The sequence below is a fragment of the Brassica rapa genome, chromosome A07 (assembly GCF_000309985.2).
Source record: "Brassica rapa cultivar Chiifu-401-42 chromosome A07, CAAS_Brap_v3.01, whole genome shotgun sequence".
NCBI classification, from domain to species: Eukaryota; Viridiplantae; Streptophyta; class Magnoliopsida; order Brassicales; family Brassicaceae; genus Brassica; species Brassica rapa.
The window spans coordinates 25119620-25142761 of NC_024801.2; the positions used below are offsets into that span (position 1 = coordinate 25119620).

Genomic DNA, 23142 nt, shown 5'->3' on the forward strand with positions numbered 1-23142 from the left:
ATATACAGTGGTTATAGTAAATAAATTGTGTGTAAATATTTTATAAATTTATAATATATTACAAAAATTATTATGTTAAGTTTTATGTGGAGCTTCAAAAACTTCGAGACTGCCTCTGGAGATTAAAAAGTCTGAATCATGTAACCCAAAAAAAAAAGATCAATCAATCTTGTACGTTATAACATGTGCAGTTGATGTTCACAACTCACCCATCTGTCTCTCTTTTTGCCATTTGTTAGTGAACTTTTAGTCTTTGTCCCAGATTATTCATCAATAATTGACGATCAATGCTTTTTACTGTTCAATCCTTTGAGTATCGATTTAAAAAGTATAGGACAATTTCACCCTCTTTATTTCAGTGTTTAAGTCACCAGTAGCCATCACTGATCACTTTCAGAATTACCTAAATCGCTTCAACTTCTTATTTAAGAGCTGGAACAAATACTGAAGGATTAGTAGATTTTACGGAATTAAAAAACAAAACTACACAACTGATTTGCATCAGTAAATGTCAAATTTCGATGAATGATTTAATCGTTTGTATAAATGTTTATGTTACGAAATTCGAAACACAACTTGCGACTGATGTAGTATAGTTAAGCAGTTGAATACCAGTAGCAAGTATCAATTAAGCTCGGTTAGAATTATATTGCATTTGTTGAATTTGCAACATTTAGGTTGTCAAAGTCCATCATTAAGTCAATGGTCCAAGCATATCATCATCAAAAATTTAATATGATCGTTAATGCTCCTCCACCAACACCGTTCTTTTTTTTTTCTCCCTCCTGTTGTGTGGTTGTTCGTGTGTCCTTTCTATTCTGTAACAGTTGATAAGTACATATCTCAAACATATTTGGAAGCATCAGTCATATATTAATCTAATCTCGTTATCGTTCCTAAAATTCCGTATATCAACGACGAAAACTTAGTTAGAGTTTGACTTGGAATCTAATTATTTGATGCATGAACAAAATTTTAATAAGCAAATATTGTTAGTTATAATAATATTAAAGAGAGCATTTTCAATATTAAAACATACATACTTTAGTTTCTTTTTCTTCAAACTTACTTCTCTGTATATTAAAGCCGTGTTCTTTTGATAGCCGCTCCTAACTAGCGGTAGCGGCAAAGAATACAACGTCGACACAGACAAGATGAACAATTTTGTAAATGATTTTGATTATCACAGCTTGCCGCAGCGGCTAAAAAAGGTGATGTGACTGTCGCATATATTTACAGTGTCCGATCTCGTTATCGCGTCTTGCCGCTGCGTCTCGGTTTTGTGTATCAGAAATTTTAGTAGCGGCCATTTTAGTTTTCGGTTCCGTCAAGTTCGGCTCCGTCGTAATCTGTTTTTTCTGACGCTGACGCTGCGATCAGCGTTCATGAAAAGAACAAAGCTTAAGTTTACTACGTTGGATACAAAAAGTATGACATCTATTTTTGAGCCAAAAAATAGTGTCATAGTGACATCTTTATGAAAAAATAGAATTTCAAAAAATTTAGAAAATAGAACAACATGAAACGATTTTTCTTGATCTGATGGTGAATTGGTGTTTTCTGATATAATAATTGAACAATTAGGGTATATGTTTTTTTAAATTAAAATATATTAATTCAACCTTTTTAAGGGCAATCGGAAAAGTGACAACCCTAACGCGGTGTTCCCCGGAGAAACATCAGAGATCTAGGTTACGGGTAAAGTGTATTTAAAAAGTATTGAATATTGTTAAAAAATATTATGAAGTTTGTAAAAAGATGTAATATGAGGTGCTTTGTAAGCAAGTAATGGTCTGGGAACCAGGGTCGTTTGGACCTGACTGTAGATAGGTAGGTGTGATACATGTCTGTTAGGGTATTGAAAGAGGTGATAGACGCCACTTTTACCGGTTAGACTCTGGGACCTGCCGTTTGTTAGTTAGTCTGAAAAACTTAATGGTTTACGTACTTTTACTGACCTTTCTGATGCAGCTCTTCTGGTAAAGCATGTACAAGTAGGACTGGACAAATTGTCCATAAATTTTGGTTCGATTTGTTATTTATTTCGATTTGAACCAATAAATCTAGATATTTATAACTATACAAAGTAAAACAAATATTAATATGCAATATTCATAAAAATTGAAATAAATCACAAATACTAATATTTTTAGGTACGAATACCCGATCCGATCCGATCCGATCGTGCCCACCCCTATGTACAAGTACAAGTCATTGATCAATTGAGCAATTATTTCTAATGACATCTCCAACTCTACTCCATTTTTATTCCAACTTCATTTTGGAGTAAAATCGTCTCCAACCCCACTTCATATTCAACTCCAAAATAGAGTAATGGCTAGGGTTACTCCATTTATGGAGTAATCTTACTTATTACTCCATTTTGGAGTTGAACTTTTTTTATTTATGAAATGGTCATTTTAATCTTTAATATTTTTATTTTATAATTATATAATATTTAAAATAATACAATAACATGATAATAAATAAAATACTCCACAAAATATTATTTGATGGTTTTACATAAAAGATGCATAAACTAATAAAAATCAAAACTAAACATAAATATTTTATAATTTTATATAATACAATACAAATAAGTGATTTAACAATTCTGTAAATTGTTTTGGAATCGTTGAAGTATCATTCAAACGGAATAGATGTGTTTGTTTATCTTGTGGGTCAACATTTCGATTGATAATATTTGTACTTGTTAAACTTAATATATGCACAAACATCTGGATCAAGTATATAATTTAAATTTAAAAACAAAACTTTGTTTTCTTCTTTTTGTTCTTTTAATGCATTATTTTGTTTTTGAATTTTAAAAATTTCATATAATGAAAATTACACCAATTGAAGTTAGAAGAAAATCTCTAACTGTATTTTTATTAATAAATATCTAATTTAAATAAAATATATTTTTATGAAAGTTTTGTTAATATAAAATAGTTGGGTTAATTGTTAAATTTTTTATAAGTTGAAGATAATACTAACAATTATTAACTAAATAAAAAGGATATCCTTTGCGAATATTTGTTTGGAGTAAACAATGGAGTAATATATTGGAGTAAAATCCACTCCATTTTGGAGTTACATCATTTTAGAGTAAAAATTGGATTAATACATTAGAGATGCTCTAAGTAACTAAAAACCACTAACTTACCCCCAAAAATACTGGAAAACTGCTTGCAATAATATATACCTTATATATCCCATATATATTAAAAGAGAAGTATTATAACATTTTTTGTAGTCACATGTCATCACAACAATCATTCTTAGAATCCTTAGAAAAATATGTTGGTCTATCAAAATATATAATAAGTTTTTTTATTAAACTAAGCATAAATTTATTATTAATGTTCTTCATTGTTTCTTTTAATAAAAATAACGGAATTACCAAATGTGGCTAAAGTATATATAACAATTAATAATTTTGAATACTAAAGATTTGCTAAAAAATAGTATATTTTCTATCATTTTTTCAAAAAAAAATAACATATTAAAATAAATTAAGCAACCACATTAACTATATAGTAAAAAATTAGATTTTTTTGTATATGTTATATTTTAAATTTTTAAAAACGAATATAAATGACTAAAATTGTCAAAAATCTCACATTTATTTTTCATGGTTTAATTTTTTTTGGTTATAACAAGATATAAATGATTACAAAATTATATAATAAGAAGTATCATTTAATAAATAGTAATATATTAATATTGTTTAAAATAAATTATGTACCATATAAAAATACATATGTATTTTAGTTTAGAAATTTGCTTTGATTTTTTTTGATAAATTTTTTGAACAAATATTGACAAGTTAATATTTAGTTTTAACACTTTTCATAGTGTTTTTAAAATTATAAATGACTAAAACTATTAAACATCCCACAAAAAAAATTGTTATCGGCGATTCAAATTTTTGTTACAAAAAATAAAAATGATCAAAAACAATATGTGTATAAAATATTTTTTAACAGATATAAATATTAAAAATGTACTATATATCTATGTTAATATCATTAAAACTTAATTTTATATCATATAAAATAGAAAAAGTGTTCGGTTGAATTAATAAAATTTGTTTATGTGTTTGCACCAATTTAATCATATACGTAATATTTACTGAGTTTTTAATTATCAATATATATGTATTATATTAGTTTACAAGTAATTATATATAAAACAATTTATAGTTAAATGCTAATCAAACAAATAAATTATATTTTCTAAAATATATGTGAATGTTTTTAAAATTTAACACAACAATAAGCATATATATATTTTGATAAAACTAATGAATATATATTAATAATATTTTGTTTATATGTTATATTTGATAATTGACTATTGACTATAAGTAGATATAATAAAATTCTCAAAAATAAAATATATTTTTAAAACATAAGATAATTATTAAATATGTTGTGTTTTATCTGAAATAATATTTTTTATTATAAAATATAAAGTTTAATGTTTGATTTATCTTTTTAAAAACATAATTAATAGTTTATTATGTTAATTTTGATTTAACAGTTATAAATATATAAATATCTATAAGAACACTATGCACGCATATGCGGGCAAAACACCTAGTTATCAATATATATGTATTATTTAATAATATATAAAAGAACATATAATATGTGAAACTAATTTATATAATATTTATCTTGCGCAAGGCGCGGGTCTTAACCTAGTATACACAAAGTGTATACGACATTGTTTTCGTAATTATTTATTTAGTAGTATTACCTTTTTCTTGTATATCTTTTGGTACTAGCTTGAAAGACTGAATATATTTCTAGTTAATGAAAATGGTAGCGCTGACATATGAATTGCTTCCAAAAGTTCCCTAAATCTTATGCCCATATTTAGGATTATTCAATTGGTTATTTGAAGCCAATTATTTAATATATGTATAGATTGATTCGATATACGTACTTGAATAATTAACGACGACTGTGTTTAATTTGGTTTTGCAAGGACGACATAATTTATTTATCACAAATCGTAATTAATCATTCGTGTTTGGACTTATTCGAGGAAGTTGTGTCCATTCATGATTTATGCAACCAGAAAGATACAAACACACTAAGTCACAAGAAGGTCACGACATTCTTTGTCTCCGCCATTTATTCAAATGGGGCTTTAGCTGTGTTTACCCGTGTTTCAAAAGAAAAAAAAAAGATTTAGTTGTCTACCTAAAAGGTAGTTTCATATAGGAATATAAAATAAAAATAAGACATTTTAGTCTTATAATAACGGGAATTAGATGACAATTTAACTAAATCAAAACGGTAATCCTTAATTCCTTATATCATAAAAGTTCAGATTTGAGTTTATCTGGCAAGCGACGTGTGTAATGAAGCGGAATTAGACCGTATCTTAGGCTGAAGATTATGTTCCTGTAAGGAGTAATTGAGTATTGCCTACTTCAGTGGACAAATGAGTAAACCTAACAACATCATATAGAGACACTCGACGCCATTAACCAAATTCCATTTGAGCCATCTAATCCCTTGGTGGATCTTCTTTGTTTCCAGCCCATCTTGTCTCCATAATTTTTTAATGATTGATTTCTTTACTTTTATTTGTTGAACACCAAAAAATTATGGGAATTTCGAATTTTATTTTGATATCCAGCTTTTTTTTTTTTTATTGGCTAGGGTTTATTCGCTATTCTTCATATTACGAAAATGGATTCGTTCGAGATTGTGAAAGAAAAGTAAATTAAAATATACAAAAGCAAAGAGGAGGGGACAAAAGAAAAAAGGTATGTCTGTAATGCCCATCTCCATAAGTTGAATGCCACATGCAGACCTTCTTTTAAAGATCTAACTTAGATGCTATATCTGTACAAGTAAAACTGTTGCAGACTTCAGTTTTACAACTAACTTGCATTAGTATTTGAGGGATACAATTCTATTGACTAGTTATGATAATATTATATATTTGCTTTTTATATCACGTTATTTTATCACCTAACACGTTGTGTTCTATATGTACAGCTAAAAAATGTAATCAAGTGTTTATAATTACTGAGCCATACAGCAACAATTATTAGCGAATAAGAATAATATTTGCGCTAAACGATTCAACGTCACTTAGCATATTTACCCAAATACACTTGTATGATTGTTCTCAGACGAGAGCAACTACATAAAAATGATGATAACTTTTACAAAAAATAAGAACTTAAAATATAATAAAATAAAAAGAAACTTTGGGTTGTCAAGTATTTGCTGTATAAAGAGGTGTAAAGTGGCCATCCCTCCTTAAATTATATCCTCAAAGCCAAAGTTGCTCACTCCTTCACACACACACATAACAGCTCCCCTCTTTAGTCCACCGGAAGGAAGAAGATGATCTCATGGCACGACCTCTATACGGTCCTCACGGCCGTGATTCCCCTCTACGTCGCTATGATCCTCGCCTACGGCTCTGTACGGTGGTGGAAAATCTTCTCCCCCGACCAATGCTCCGGAATAAACCGTTTCGTCGCTATCTTCGCCGTCCCTCTCCTCTCTTTCCACTTCATCTCCACCAACAACCCTTACGCCATGAACCTCCGTTTCATCGCAGCAGACACCCTCCAAAAAATCCTCATGCTCGCCCTCTTGGTCCTCTGGGCTAACTTCACCCGCTCCGGTAGCCTCGAGTGGAGCATCACAATCTTCTCCCTCTCCACGCTCCCCAACACTCTCGTCATGGGGATCCCTCTCCTGATCGCCATGTACGGCGAGTACGCCGGATCGCTCATGGTCCAAGTCGTCGTCCTCCAGTGTATCATATGGTACACGCTTCTCCTCTTCCTCTTCGAGTTTCGCGGCGCCAAGATGCTCATCATGGAGCAGTTCCCCGAGACGGCTGCTTCCATCGTTTCTTTCAAAGTTGAATCCGACGTCGTTTCACTAGACGGGCACGATTTTCTTGAGACGGATGCGGAGATAGGAAACGACGGGAAGCTCCACGTCACCGTGAGGAAGTCAAACGCCTCACGCCGTTCTTTCTGCGGACCTAACATGACTCCACGGCCCTCGAATCTCACCGGAGCTGAGATTTACAGCTTAAGCACCACTCCTAGAGGCTCAAACTTCAACAACTCAGATTTTTACTCGATGATGGGCTTCCCCGGCGGCCGTTTATCCAACTTCGGCCCGGCGGATATGTACTCCGTGCAGTCTTCTAGAGGCCCCACTCCGAGGCCATCGAACTTCGAGGAGAATAGCGCTATAGCTTCCTCCCCGAGGTTCGGGTATTATCCAGGAGGAGGAGGCGGGTCTTACCCGGCTCCGAATCCTGAATTCTCTTCAGCAACCGCCACATCTACAGCCAATAAAGCCGTCAGTAAAAATCCTACGAATCCTCAAACGGGCGTCAAGGCGAACAATCATGACGCGAGCGCCAAGGAACTACACATGTTCGTGTGGAGCTCAAACGGGTCACCCGTTTCGGACCGGGCGGGTCTTAACGTTTCCGATGGAGCCCCTGGTTCGGGATCAAACAACGAACAAGGTGCTAAAGAGATCCGAATGTTAGTCCCTGACCAATCTCAGAACGGAGAGAGCAAAGGTTAGAACAAAACCGTTCAGTAATGTCCAAAACTCCACGTGTCACTTCTAACTTTGGTTTTGTTATGTGTTGTAGCTTTAGCTCGTCCGGCGAGTGGAGACTTCGGAGGTGAACGGTTTAGTTTCGCTGGAAGAGAAGAAGAAGGAGAGAGAGCAAAAGACGCCGAGAACGGATTGAACAAACATGCTCCTAGTTCCTCGGCGGAGCTACAATTGAAAACAGGACTGGGAGCCGCCGGAGGAGGCGAAGGGAGTCACGTGAAACATATGCCGCCGGCGAGTGTGATGACGAGGCTGATACTGATCATGGTGTGGAGGAAGCTGATCAGAAACCCTAACACTTACTCTAGCCTCATTGGTCTCATTTGGGCGCTTGTTGCTTTCCGGTTAGTAAATTAATAAAAAAGATTATAACTATATTTCTTGAGTTTGAACCGACGGGTTATCAGAGAAGTTTATTCCGGTTTTCAATATGAAGGTGGCACGTGGCAATGCCCAAAATCATTCAACAATCTATCTCCATTCTATCTGATGCTGGTCTTGGAATGGCTATGTTCAGTTTGGGTAATTCATCTTCCTACTCTGTTTTATTCCTTAAAAAAAAAAAACTAAAAGGTTGAAATTCCTTAATTTTGCATATTTTCGTTGACATATTTACCCGTTTACACGATAAAAGAATTAAATTATGTTAGTCCATAAAATTTATTATGATGTTTTGTCATTTTGAAGAAATATTAAAAGTGGAAATTAAAACTAAAATAAAAAGTTTGGGGGATGGACCATCCAACATGTGGGGCAATGGAGTGAGCGTCTTATTATAAATTGTAATGGTGGACGACATGGTCTCGTGTCGTTAATAGTCGTCATGGTCCCCATTTTAATGGGAGTTGATTGGATTTATAGAGATATATTAAATTTATTTATCGACTAATTTTGAAATTATAAACTGTATGTGAAAAATCGTGAAGGGTTGTTCATGGCGTTGCAACCCAAATTAATCGCTTGTGGGAACTCAGTGGCAACATTTGCGATGGCCGTTAGGTTCCTCACTGGTCCGGCCGTCATGGCGGTTGCCTCTATAGCCATTGGATTGCATGGTGATTTACTACGAGTCGCCATTGTTCAGGTAAAACTATATCTTACACTTTAATAATGTGATTTAGTAAATGTATAAACATTATTTGTTACTAATTTTTTGGGTTGTTGCAAGTAAAATCAAATACTTCATGTTTTTGTATGACTTTTTTAGGCTGCACTGCCTCAAGGGATTGTACCCTTTGTGTTTGCAAAGGAGTACAATGTTCATCCTGCTATTTTAAGTACAGGGTAAGTCATGGACTTTATGGTTAATATTGAAAAGATTACTAATGTCAATTTTTAAAAAGAAATTAACATTGATAAACCGAATGAATTTGCAGGGTAATATTCGGAATGCTTATAGCGCTTCCGATCACGCTGGTTTACTACATTCTACTAGGGTTATAAGCTTTGGTTATGTGAACCCTTTTAATGGATCAAATGTAGAGGGAGAAGGAAGACAAGAGAATGTTTCAACTTGTGTGTGGAGCAAACTAAAGCTTAGAGTATATAAGTAAAACTAGGGAGTAGCATGATTTAAGGATGATGATGCCAACATTACAAGCCAAGAAACCCTTACACATATTATATTGGGAGATAATAAGAGTGAAACGATTTGACGCAGATAATGAGGAGCAAAACATGGGGCAACGAGACAAAACAAATGTTAAATAAAAGATTAGAGGAAGAAGACAACTTGTTATTTTTGTAACTTTATTTGTTTTACACAAGTCCCTTTCTGTTATGTGTGTTCTTTGCTTAGATTTCGGGTAACGATTATTTGATTGCTGTGTAGTTTTTTTTTAGTGAAGAAAAGTGTGGTTTGAATCTTCACTGGTTCAAGTTTCAGATAAGCAAAATAACGCTTTTGAAGTTTTCTTTTTTTGCTAAATTTTGATCTTTTGAAGTAATATTAATCGTGCTAAATTGCTAAGATTTTAATAATTTTGTAATAGTGGATGGATTTACTGATCCTTGTCCGCTGTGATAATGAGAGTGGTAGTAGAAGAAATGAGTTAGGCTCTTTGGCACTAAAAGCATTCGTGTTATCATTAGTTTAAACTGATGAGCGATATAATTATAGTCCATGTAGTGTGCAGGGATGATGAAGAATTATTAAAGAAGGCAAAGAAAAGGCAGAAAGATAACTAAAGCTCAAAAGCTTATATAAAAAAGTTTGATAAAAGATACCTTTTCTTTCCTTTTATTTATTTGTTTTCTTTTGATTTTTTATTTATTTACTAAACAAAGTGGAGTACGTTTTCTTTTCCTTTTGTCAACAAAGTAGAAAATGCATATATAAAGTTAAAATTATAATGGATGAAACCCAATTTACAAATCTATACTGACGTTGCACTTTTGAATTAAAAATTAATACTTCATCTAAAACTAAAAAGTTAATATACCATCACTGAGTATGTATAATCCCAGTTATAAATCTTATAACTTGCAATACTTTAAAATGGTAGAACACATTTAGTAGGCTTGATTGATTATAAATAAAATCGTATGTGATATGAAAGTATCAGTGTTAAGATTGTCACTCCTATAAAAGTTTTGCATGTATTTATCAGAAAATTAAAAAAATTCAAGCCCTTTTTCAAAAAAAGAAAAATTAAAAAAATTAAAAAATTTCCAACTTGCATGTCGTTTTTGTTTCGAAACCAGTGATTCATACACATTCTATCACCTAATTCAGACGTGAAGACGATGGCAGTAATCACTATTCAAGGATTAATAAGTGATTAATCAAGTAATTAGTGGAAAAAAACGTTGATTGGCCTCCGAGTATAATTGAATGTGTTGTCGCATTGGATGGGAACATAATGGGACGCAAATCGAAAGAAGTCTGTAAGCAGTTGATCCACCGTCACGGCTTATAAACTGGTCGGCTAATTTATAATTAAATTAATTATCAAGATTAGCAGTGTCTGCATTTTAAAAGTCTAATCGGACCAACATGCGTCGCACAAAAGCTGTAATGGGCTCCGTGCACCTCCATTTCAATAGTATAATATTAGATCTCTTTATTTTTAGCCTATAGTTTTTCTTGTTCTTATCGAAAATTCGCCACGGAATCAGAAACATTTATCGGTATCTTCGTCATACATTTTGGACTTTGGATGGAAGGGGCTCGTCTCGATGATAGTAGTAATAGATTAGTACCATAACTACGAACGATGCATATTAACTGAACCTCCCATAAAATGTAACACACTTAATTTTCTTATTATTATTTGAGGTAGAGCTAGGTACATGTCCATATGTGTGTAGTTTGTGGACTATAAGCCAAATGATTAGAATATAAGAAATTTTTCATACGACTTTAATAGTACCCGAATTCATAAAAATCTTAACTTAGTTAGAGAAAATGTTTTGATCATCTTATTCCAAATGAAAAAAAATCGGTTGATGATAAGCTAACTACTAAACAAAATGTATTCGAATATAATTCTAAAATGTAAATATGTACACACAATCACAACACTATCATTTTATTCAGTCAATACAAGTCAAGGTTTTCAAATACTCTTACTCACTTAACAAAAAAAAAAAAAACTCTTACTCTCATCTTCCTACGTTCGAAGCGCTATTAAAATAATTAAATTGTAGATCATTTTTATTTAGGTTTAAAGCTCAACACATGAACTTAGAAACATACAGTATACATTTGATGTAAATTTGATTCTTCTAAATGCAATCAGTGGGTAAGATTTTTTTTTAAAATTAATCTATATGTTTATTTTAATCTGTACATCTATTTAAAATTCAAATCATTTTGGAATTATAAATTAAGAACAATTATTCTCTCACTTTTTACCAACATTTACTAAACTAAACACGATTTGAAAAGCTAAATTGATGATATAAAATCAACATAAATCATAGCTTAAATAATTATTTTCTTACTTAAAAATTGGTGAAGATGGTTTCAGAACCTGAAGAATGGCCAGCATTTGAAGGCTACCTGGAAGACATTAAGCTTCTGAGAAGAAGTTTCCTCAACTCAGAAATCATTCATGTTTCTCGAACGGCGAACCTCAAGGCGGATAGCTTAGCACACAGTGCTAGGAAACAACCGTCTTTCGTTATACATATGGATGCAGAGTTACCACTTTGGTTCACAGAGACATAAGTCTGTGAATGTTTGTTGTCAAAAAAAAAAACTTAAAAAATATAGTCCTTGCGTTGTAAAAACGTCATAATGCGCTTAAAACAACAACTCTATTATTTTCCGAGAAGGCGCTAATATGTAACTTATGATTAGTGTACGTTTAGACAAAAAGTGAATAAATCATTTTTTTAATTATGTATGTTTCTTTCTTGTTTGCTTTCTCTTCTACTCGTGCGGGCTGTCTCTATGCTATTATTAACTATGCCCACTCCTCTCATGTGCTCACAAATTCCCCTCATTGGCACCTTCTGTTACGTTTATCTCCTTTGGATTTTTGCCATTGGTTTCAGTGATTTGATCAAATCAGGCCATGCCAAGGGTCTTGGCATAAACCGGACCGTCCAGCCTACAACACGATGGACAAAGGGTAAGGTAGGGACGTGAAACACAAATGCACGATCCGTTAGTTGAACGAACAAACCGTTGAAGATGATAATGAAACTAGAGTGAAAATGGACGTGCAATAGATAAGAGAGCCTTTGTATTATATAACTGAATGCAATGACATTGAATTGAAGTAACAAGAGAATGGACCCAATGGAAGAAGGAAAAGAACATTTGTGACTTAGTTGTCCCAGTTATGTTGAAGGCAATGGATCGAGTCACATTATACCTGTCGAAGAAGAAGAAAGAAAATATGTGGATCACAATTTGCGAACGCAGAGCCAAATAGTCTTTCTGTCCCTACACTTTTGAAACTGATCATCCCAACCCCCTTTAGCATAAATGTGCAATTTTCTTTTTAGAACAAATGTGCATATTATTATTGTAAGAATATGATATACATATATATTGATGGGTTGGAAGGGATAAGAAATTGGTACGTAACTGGAACAAAAATATATAAGAAAACTCAAAATCATAAAAATATAAAAACTCTAAAATCATCTGGTTGTCGGTAAAACATTATATATATTAATTACAGATATTGGAAAGATTATCCAAATATCTTGCTACATCGTATATGGTACAGAGATAAATTATATTAGGGTTAATAATCTTACAACAGCATATTTCATTTTGTTCGACCAAATCTTCATATAGATTCTGAGTAACTATCAGTTTCTAGTTTGGACAAGTGTTTTTAATAAGGTACACAAGAAATGAAAAGAAGTTTATGATTGGGAAAGCTATGAGAGGATATGGTGGTGTCCTCGTGTGCGTGGCTGCATTCTCGTGGCATACCATCACATTACTAATAATTGAATTCCACAATATATAATTTATTAAAAAAGGCAAAAAGAGAAAAAGGAAACGTGAACAGATTGAGAAAGAGAAGGACAGGTGAAGGTGGGTGTCGGCCGAACCACAGACACCGGTCGGAGTCTCAAGACAAAGGAAGCTTTGCGTCCGGGGACCATTCACACTCCCTCAACATGCACATGCCAACTCCAACTCTCCAACTCAAGTCTTCGTTTTAATTTTTGTTAACAGCAAAGAAATAAATTAAAACCATATAATGAATTTTAGTGTAACATCTAATTTGTGGTATATAATGAACTGCTTAATATAACTGATTTAGCTATATATATCACTTATTTATCTTTTTGTTACTTGTTCAAAAAAATTCAATCAAAATATAATTAAACTGAAGTAATGTAATGATGAATAATTTATCAGAAGTGATTTGTGATGTCATATGAGAAACCAAATAAAAAAAATGATTGCAAGATGTGTAAAAATCTTTCAAATCTTCGAAAAATTAACGCAGCGAACATCATACGGAATAGGGCATACAAAACCTAATGAGGAAGTGTGGGATGAGAAGCCAATTAACCGTGAACGGTCATGGTTACATTTAGCCTAAGTGTTTTTTTTTCTTTCAATAAGTCTTTTGGTAATGAATCTAGTTAGCTTAAGTTTCTTCCCGATTTGGTGATATAATATTTTTTAATCGTTTTGTACGGAGTGAATCTGGATACACTTTAGAAAGGTAGTTTTTCTTGATGGTTACTGTGTGGTTAGTTGTTGTCAAAAGAAAAAGTGTGTGTTGTGGTATTCAAAAACAGAAGAGAAAAAGACTAGAATAGCACTAAACCAAGTTTATGTTCCCAAAGTAGCACTCAAGGCTCAAAGTCACAAAAATAGGTTTCATTAAAGAGGTAAATATACACTTATACCCCTTGGGTTAATTAATCCAAACCTTAGGGTTTAGAGTTAATGGGTGGGGTTTTGGAATTAGGGTTTAAAATTTTATAAAAAAAAAATACTAAAATAAAAAATAAAAATTTTAAAAACAGTTTCAAAAAGTATTTTTAAATTATAAAAAAAAATTAGAAAAAAAAAATTATAAAAATTTCGAATCTGAAAACATATAATCTGAAACTATAAAAAAAAAATCTTTTTTCTCATTTTTTTTATTTTTATTTTATTTATTTTTATTTATTTTTGTTTGTTTTTTAATTTTAAACCAAGGGTATTAGGGATATTTTACCCTTTAATGAATGTCATTTTTGTGACTTTCTCCTTCTAGTGCTATTTTTGAGACATAAACTTCAAAAGGTGCTATTATTGACAATTGCCCAAAACAGAATTATAAGGAAAAATAAAGAATTGTAAAGTTTAAAAGGAAAAAAAACAAAGGAATGTAAAGGCAAAAATGCAAGTGTATCCTGGCATTAGTTTGGGTTGGTGTACTTCTTCTTGTGTTTCATGTGCTTTGGCTGATTTTCTATGCTTTATTTTCAGTTCCCTACACTTCTTTTTCAGTATACGTACTGATCTATTTTTGATAGATTTACTAGTGTAATGTGAATTCTAAAGTGGGTTGACTTTACTATGGACGACATGTTGGAGGAGAAGCTACCAGATGAAAGAGATCGCACAGAACAAAATTCAAACTACCAAAGAATCTAAGATGATAGAAGACCTTGTCATTTGCTTAACCCATTTATGTTTGACTCCAAACAAAACTCTAAGGGTAATGCTTTTGTAGTTCATACCCGTAAACAATGAAAGAAATTCATTCGCTACTAAACTCGGTTTTTGCTTTGAGCTCAAAGTACAAATGCACATGGTCTCCATAATGTTTTGGTATTAAAAACTCTTTTTTTTTTCTGTTGAACACTTATTTTGTGACCCAATATTAACAATATTCGGATATTAATATCAAATTAAAATTAGGGCCTTTTATCGATATTACACATGACCCAACATATCTTTAAATAAGCCTTTTGATTATTGACAACTACGGCCTAAGCCCAGTGAAACTATAAGCCCACTTTGGAAATACATCGTATGCTCTACACGGTGTGGACCACACCTAGTAGAATTTGAAATTTTCAACGTAAAATCTTTACGGGCTCGAGGAAAATTCTTATCTGGATCCCCCAAATTTTAAATTATAAAAACTTTTGCAAAAAAAGTATTTTGTGGAGTTTTATCACGTGGCGTAACCCTGCCACTTATCAAATCTGCCGTCAGTAGAAGAAAACCGCCGTTTACACTTTAAAACAAAGCATATGGACCGTTGATCGTGTGAACTCAAACCCGAAATAAACGGGCGTGATAACGGAGAACGTGACCATCCAACATCTAACGAGAAGAAGACAAAAAAGAAAACAAAAGCACATGACATGATTCTTTCACCCTTTCGTCTACCAATCTCGATCCCTCTTTCTCTTCTTCATCTTCTCTACTTCAATAGTTTAACATGAACATTTTCATTGAATGAGAGATACAATGGCAGGAAGTGAGATTCAAGAACCCTTTAGCCTTAGTTTTCAGGTAACTTCTTCTTCTATCATGCTTCTTGTTACTTGTATAGCACCCTACTGTTCTTGCCTTGTTTGGTCTTGACGTTATGTCGTGGAACTTGTGGTCTTAAATGGAACTTGTTAGGATTGGTCTTTATTGGGTGATTGAATCTTGATGCAGGAGAGTTCTATACACTCTGGATCGATATCGTTTGGGAGATTCGAGGAAGAAGGGTTATCATGGGAGAAGAGATCATCATTTTCACACAATAGGTATCTTGAAGAAGTTGACAAGTGCTCTAAACCTGGCTCTGTTACTGAGATGAAAGCTCATTTCGAAGCTCATTTCAAGAAGAGAGGGATGCGACTTCCGTCTTCTATTGAATCTCAGACTTGGGGTGTTCGGCAAACAGATGATGACGCAACTGAAAGTTTCGAGGATTATCGATCTGATGGGAGTTTCTCGGATAACACGAGTCGATCACAGAGTCCTTGTAACTACATACTTGACCAAGGAAAGAGTCAGTGTGAGTATGTTGAGGAAAGTGATCACTGTGTGAGCTATGATGAGATTGTTGTGAACTCGGATGATGTGATCGAGCTTGATGAAGAAGGCGGTGTAACTCTTGATGTTTCTTTGGACAATGATGAAGTAGTTCCAGTGGAGTGCATATCTATTAAAGAAGTTAGATCTGAGGTTCTTGGACCACAAGAGATGCCTCTAGAGATCGAAGTTCGAGATGATGATGAGGATAAAAAGCATTGCGCTGAAGTTCAAGAAACAGAATCAAGACTCGTTGAACATGTTCCAGAAAAGGTGAGAGTTCTTGTTGTTTTTGTTTTTTTTTTAACACATTCAGACATCTAAACTTAATGTGTTTCTTGGTCTACAAATAGGCATCTGATGTTACGGAAAGACCCTCCTCTGCATGTGAACCAAAGTCTCTGCCAAATGCAAAACCTATTATTCCTAAAGCTGTGGATGTAACTCCAAAAGCTGTTTCCGGGAGGACAAAGGGTTCCTATTTAAGTGCTAATTCTAAAACAAAAGTTGATGATGCCAAGAGGTATTTTTACTTTTCTTTCCATTTGAGAAAATGTTGTAACCTAAAAAAAATGTTGATGCCAAGAGGTACATTTTTGTAAGACCTATTGGTTTTGTGGCAGCCAAAAGGAACTACGACCGAAGAAAACTGTTGAATCTCGACCTTCAACATCTAAGAAAATAGAGACTCGAACTCCTCTTGCCACAAACAGGTTTAATAATAATACTAAGACCACTCTAATGTTTTTTTTTGATAACTACCACTCTAATGTTTTCTTGAGATTGTCACGTGCAGGCCCAAGACTGGTTCTTATTCTGCTAAGCTGGAGATGTGTACAGGTGCTACCAGTTTCCGTTTCAAATGTAGCGAACGAGCTGAGAAGAGAAAAGAGGTTTTCTGTCTCTTCAAGAAAACTTCGCATTTATTATTCACTAAATTAGCAAAAGATGTGTTGTGAGGATCTTATGAAACCTTCTTTTTTTTTGTTTTAGTTCTATATGAAACTGGAAGAGAAAATACATGCTAAAAAGACAGAGACAAACCAGGTTCAAGCGAAAACACAGGTACCATCATCATCATCTCCATGTCTCTTTGAAACTTAGACATGTCATGTCAAAATCTAATTGGAATGGTTCAACATTGCAGCAAAAGGCAGAAGCTGAGATAAAGCAATTCAGAAAAAGCCTCAACTTTAAGGCAACACCAATGCCTTCATTCTACAACACCGCTACTAGACCGGTGTCTCGTTACAAGGTACGGTTACAATCTTTGTCTGAAACAAGAATAAGGTACATTTCAAGTGTCCATCAACTAGTCTAGTTTTAGTTAGAACCTTAATTTTACAAAATCCCATAAAAGTTGGAATCTCAAATAATATAAAATGCATTATCAAGTAATCCACTAATTGGCAATTGGTTTTGAGTTAGAAGTCCATCTAATTTAATAGCATATACTAATAGACGAAAGAAAGTAGAAATGCAATCAACTTAATACTTTAAACTTGCGTTCTTTAAAACGTTTTCAGACCGAGCCATCTAAAGTGGCACCGTCAAGACCACGAAGCACGACCTCAGCCTCAAGTACGAACAGGAGGGTCTCAAGAGTTGGTGATAAACATGGTACTGAAGAAGGTAAGATGGTAAAGGCAACGGTGGGTAATAGAAAACCGAGTGCAGCTAAAGATTCGGGTTTGCAAAAGGGTAACTTTATGGCCGTTGAAACAAAACAGAAGGTTGGTAAGAGCGGGAACTAAACGGACATGTGGTAGTTGGAATACTGCGTCGTCTTCTGTTACCATCTATTATCATCCTATGCTTTTATCATTCTCTTAAGCTTAAACTTGTAACTTAAGTACGTGTTATCCAATAAGAAAACTCTGCATAGTAATATTTTAAATCCTGACATAAAACAATGAATCTTGTCTAAGTAAATGGATAATAATTAAATAAATTTAAATGAGTTTGCAAGTTTTTCTATCTAACAATGTTTTATTAGTTAAGTTACAAAACAAAAATAAAAATAAAAAAATATAATTATGATCAAGTCGACTGGATTATCTATGCCTCCTCCATAGACATAATTTTTGTTAGTTATGTTCATTTTGAACTGACCTATTGAAGTTTACAAAACAGGTAGTCCCTTTGAACAAAGACCAACCATTTTTTTTAAAGTGTACAAGTTGAAGAGGGATTATAGCTTGGCAAGTTCTGAAGCATGTTTAGTGACAGGAGAAAAAACACAATAATCAAGATTCGAAGATACTACATAGTCTGTTTTTCAAATCATCAGTATATACAATCGTTAATTTTCAAGAATTCCGGAAGATGTAGTTACTAAAATTCTAGGAAGGAGTTTCAAATGATTTAGAATTATACTAAACTTTTAAAAACAGTTGTTAACCTTAAAATTTATGATGGTTCTAAGCTTTATTGTTTACAAAGTCGAGGTAGTTTTTAAAATCAGAAGTTTTGTGTAGTGTTTGTGTTATTTTAAGAATGTTTATTTATACATATAAAGAAAAGTCTTAACGTGAATTAAGTGCAATAGTCCATTCCATAACACCCACCTACAAAGTCACACCAACCGAAAGTGACGTTCTCCACATTGGTTGTATTGCACTTATATCCTAATGTAAGACATCGCGACAATAATAACATGAAGTAATTTTCTTTTAAAAACTACATTTAATTAAACATAACAATAATGCAAAAGCAAAAGTAGGATCGAATAAAGTTCTAATAATAAGCCTATAGGTTTAAACCCTATACACTAACAAACTTGTTGATTCATCTTTACACTAACAAAAGCATATCATTTAGCATCACCGCACTTCTTATATAGTAATCAAGTAACATAAAGTTTCATCTAGCGAAAATTATTTTAACTTATAAACTAGACTTTACCCAAAAGCAACGCAAGAACACTTGCCACCGTTACAATCTTGACCGTTGATCCCACAGAAACAGATGAAGATGATGACTGATCCGTCTGATGAGGAGGCTTTCTGTAGTAGAACGGGAAGTAAGGCAAGATAGGGTCAGGCGGTGGAGGACCGTAATATCCGCCACCGGAATCACCTCCGACGTACGGTGGAGAAGGGTAGTTGGGTACATTTCCAGTTGGAGGAGGGTAATAACCGGTTGGAGGAGGATAATAACCAGTTGGAGGAGGGTAATAACCGGCCGGTTGAGTTGAGCCACCTCCAGTTGGAGGAGGGTAACAAGGGTACGGACACGGCGTCTCCGATATGGTTATGAAAGGGAAGCTCAGAAGAGTAGAGACGAACAGTAGACTTAAGAGGTGACTGCAACGTTTACTCATCATGGCCATCGTTTTCTTTTTTTTTATGGGAGACTTTTTTAATGATAAGCAAACAAATGTTTTTAGTAAGAGAAAAGAGAGAAGTAGGAGATTATTTTTCTCTCTTACTTGTTGTGTGATTGAGTCTGAGTGGAAACCATTAGGCCTAGAAACCATTAAGTGAAGGGGCTTTTTTAAGAAAAAAATTTGGTTACATTGTTTTATAAAAAAAACATATATTCATTTAAGTGATTTAAGACAAGTCACAAAAGACAAGTGATGAAAATGTTGGATAGTGACGACTAACAATGTCAATGAAGTCTAACGTGTATTGTGGCTCCGATACACTTGTTGTCTTGTAAATTATGATACTTGGCTGTATGATTTTGTCCTTCGTCGAGAAATTCATGAATGATCCAAGTCACCGCTTGATATGCATAATGAAAATGAATTAAGAAAACAATACTATTTTACTGTTAAACTGCATACATATTGGCGGGTTATTATCATATTAGTATATATGCAACGTCAAACTTCTCGAATATAATATATATATGTGAAACGTTTAAACTTTACGTTACACGTTAGTGATAGAAAATACGAGTTGCTCGCTTTTTGTTAGGGAGCTTCTTTGCTTGTTGCTGTAACAGAGGAGGGAAGAAAATATAGAGACTAATTTCTCTTTCTCAAGAAATAAATAATAAATATAATTTTTGTTATTAACATAGAGATAGATTTAGACGAAACTTTATTTTTACATTCAATATGTGATAACTAAAATCATGTAAACATTTTCGTGTGTAAGAGGTACCAAAATGCTTATCCATTTTTTGTTGTAACGGAGTTGAGGACCACTTGGAGAATATTATTACACACGGCATGAAAAAAACCACGACATATATCACATGCATGTGTATCACTCGCTAGTAGCTTAGATGATAAGAGTTAATAATTAATCCCAGGCTGTGATTTGCTCTATTATTTCCCACCTTATCAAATTATACAATGGGAAAGCCTTTGAAAAAACAAACGAAAGAGGGGAGCCTAATCTGTTTATTCTTGTTTTTTCCTTCTCTTCCATCCTTTGTTATCTATTCTCTTTATATGTTTATAACAAAGCAACATATGAGGTGGAGTGGGCCAAGAATACACATAAACGGTGGATATTTTTCCATTTAAGCAAAGTAATTGATTAAACCGTTTCTACCTATACAGTTCTTCTATTTTAGCTCCTCATTCACTAGACACGCTTTAAATGATTTTTTCTTAGTAATTGTTTACAGCGTTTAGGCAATATTTTGGATTCGGTATGCAAATTGTTAGGCTATAAAAAAGTATATGCATCGTAAACTTATTAATCGATTGAGAATTTGAAAGTTGAAATGAAAATTTCTTGGCTTGGCATCTTATGTTAAATGTTAGTTCTTTCCACCTACGTTCCTCTAATTCTCTCTAGCTCTAAAATATATTTATTAAAATTCATTTATTTAGGCAAGAATTCTGATGATGACAACAACATTTGACTTTTCTTGAAAGTTTTATCAAATGTAATCACCTTTTTATTACTTATCATACGAAAATTCTCTAAGTTTTCTTTTGCTCATAGCTTAAAAAAAATGAAAAAAAAATTACTTTCGTTTTTTTTTGAACACAAACTTACTTTCATTATTCAATCTTGTTCAATACAATAATAAAATGGAATTACCTATCCTCTTTGACAATAAGCATAAACTACTGTTAAATAAGTTAAGCAAGATAGGTTTTCAATCAAAGTGACAGGGAATTCGAAATGGTGCAGCGTGGGAAATCATCACAACAAAGTCGGACAATAGGAGAATAGTCACATAATGCGACATTGGGATCCAGACTTCATCTACGCACATAATTACTTAAATTGCATTTTTAACTCTAACTACGCCTACTTTGTAACCTTAAGAAAAAACATTTTATTTAACCATTCAACAAACATTCCATTTTGAGGATATATCACATACTTCCAGAATAAATACCTCTGTAAACACAAGATAAATAAATAAGCATATTCATTAGAATTGTTGGTACAGAGAAAAATGATAGTTCGGTCCTAACTTGAGATAAAAACATAATGTAAATCGATAATTTCTCGACAATAACTATGAGTTATCAGGAACATAATTATACCGATGAACTAACGATGGAAAATCCATTAAGTCATGCTCATCAAGAAACCCATAACTCCAAACGCGATCAGACCAGAGACCTTCACGACCCTAAAGCTCTTGGCAGCAGCCGCTCCAAACTGTTGGTCAACGGGATACAACTCTCCTGGTGGACCCGTCATGTATATGTAAGTCGACGGAGGAGGCGGACAGTAAGACGTCTTCGGGGGAGTAGGAGGCCGTGGTGGAGGAGGACAAGAAGGAGACGGTGGTGGAGGTGACGGAGGAGGAGGAGACTTTTGGAGACAAGGCGTGCATTTTATTGGTTCCTCGTCGAGTTTTCTTGCGGATGAAGAATCCAATGCGTTGATCATCATCGGAAACGCGATCGCCATGAAGATAGTGACAGCGAGAGGTTTTGAGCGGCGAGAAGCTTCCGGCATGTTGAGAACTGTTTTAAGAATCGAATAAAGAGAGTCTTGGGTGATTTTTCAATTTGCTTATACGTAAAAATGTTTATGTTTATGAAGGTGGTCTTGTTTGCTAAGAGGATGCATGGGACTGATATACTTCTTCAAGACTGTATACTTTTGTCCAATTTTTCGTTTTTTTCTATTGATAGCTAAAGATGAAAATACTATAATAATACTTTACATTTGCTATGAAATTAATGAAGAAGAAAATACATTGTATTGTGAAATCGTCGGCTATCACATGTGAGTTGGAGCTTGAATTAAGGGGCCCCACGTTTCAATTACTATCTAGCTTTAATTAAAATTTTAACAATGTGGAATTATTAGCATATGATCCACCGTCCACCAGAAAATAAATTATACTGTTTAATAAAATATAAAGCCCAAAGGTTTCCAATTATTTGTGACCAAGGTTTTGATCACACAATGATTGATAGTAATCTGGTTTTAAAAGTTAAAAGCGTATTCGAATGACTGTGTAGTGTGTAAATATTGTTGCCAAAGCTTGAAATGGTCGCTGTTTCTAATAATATCATGAAAAGTAGGATTAGAAAATATATCTTCTCTTAGTATTGGTGGATTGTATTTAATCATAGTATACCTTATCATCTCTTAGTGGTTCTACTCATCAATCCATCAACGATTTCTCAGTTTCTTATTTCACGTACAATTAAAGATTACTTAAGATCATTCGTCTATCAACCAAGTTCGTCCTGATAAAATATTTTTTTTTTAAAGTGACGAAAAAGAAAGTAAAGGAGAGAAGGGAAATACAATCTCTCATCTGAAAGTTTCAAAAAAAAAATTCTCAGTTTCATTTGAGTTTTGTTTTTTTGGTCTATCATTTTCTTAAATAGCAACTTCATGGATGTTAGTGCTCTAAGATTCAATCCATCCTCTACAGATTTCAAAAAAAAAAAAACTCAAGAACATACAAAAATAAAAGAGGAACGTTATTGTGTGGCTTCTGTTCAACAATTTTTTTAAATAGTCCACGTCGTCATGCTGTTAAATTAGAGAATTACTAGGATATAAATCGGTCAGCCCAAGTTCATGTACCGAGGAAAAAGGCACGCGTAAGATTGGTTTGACACAGTTGAGGGATAATTCGGGAAAGACTATAGAGCAGACCTTTCATGCTGTATACCAAAAAAGG

General features: G+C 33.4%; 4 protein-coding genes across 6 annotated transcripts; 2 read left to right on the top strand and 2 right to left on the bottom strand.

The window, feature by feature from the left end:
- The first annotated feature begins 6182 nt into the window (after positions 1-6182).
- Positions 6183-9538, top strand: LOC103831625 (auxin efflux carrier component 3). The gene is made up of 6 exons (XM_009107512.3): positions 6183-7584; positions 7660-7969; positions 8062-8147; positions 8552-8709; positions 8833-8909; positions 9002-9538. Exons 1-6 carry the CDS (start codon positions 6375-6377, stop codon positions 9066-9068), a joined length of 1908 nt encoding a protein of 635 aa, XP_009105760.2. The 5' UTR covers positions 6183-6374; the 3' UTR covers positions 9069-9538.
- Positions 9539-14300: 4762 nt separating this feature from the next.
- LOC103831627 (protein WVD2-like 7) lies at positions 14301-18044 on the top strand. The gene is made up of 8 exons (XM_009107516.3): positions 14301-15561; positions 15712-16347; positions 16428-16597; positions 16698-16787; positions 16871-16967; positions 17068-17139; positions 17222-17329; positions 17601-18044. Exons 1-8 carry the CDS (start codon positions 15505-15507, stop codon positions 17826-17828), a joined length of 1458 nt encoding a protein of 485 aa, XP_009105764.1. The 5' UTR covers positions 14301-15504; the 3' UTR covers positions 17829-18044.
- On the bottom strand, positions 17249-20748 carry LOC103831626 (leucine-rich repeat extensin-like protein 6). 3 transcript variants are annotated; one of them, XM_009107515.3, is made up of 2 exons: positions 18979-20091; positions 17249-17348 (listed from the first exon to the last, which is right to left on the bottom strand). In XM_009107515.3, the coding sequence occupies exons 1-2, from the start codon at positions 19550-19552 to the stop codon at positions 17323-17325; spliced, it is 600 nt and encodes a 199-aa protein (XP_009105763.2). In that variant the 5' UTR covers positions 19553-20091; the 3' UTR covers positions 17249-17322. The 3 variants fall into 3 exon arrangements, with proteins under 3 accessions (XP_009105763.2, XP_009105761.2, XP_009105762.2); XM_009107513.3 differs by lacking the exon at positions 17249-17348 and adding an exon at positions 18125-18701 and having other exon boundaries at positions 18979-20748; XM_009107514.3 differs by lacking the exon at positions 17249-17348 and adding an exon at positions 18471-18641 and having other exon boundaries at positions 18979-20098.
- A 229-nt stretch (positions 20749-20977) lies between these two features.
- LOC103831629 (leucine-rich repeat extensin-like protein 6) lies at positions 20978-23139 on the bottom strand. Its single transcript, XM_009107517.3, has one exon. It carries the CDS (start codon positions 21954-21956, stop codon positions 21561-21563), a length of 396 nt encoding a protein of 131 aa, XP_009105765.1. The 5' UTR covers positions 21957-23139; the 3' UTR covers positions 20978-21560.
- Between the last annotated feature and the right edge of the window lie 3 nt (positions 23140-23142).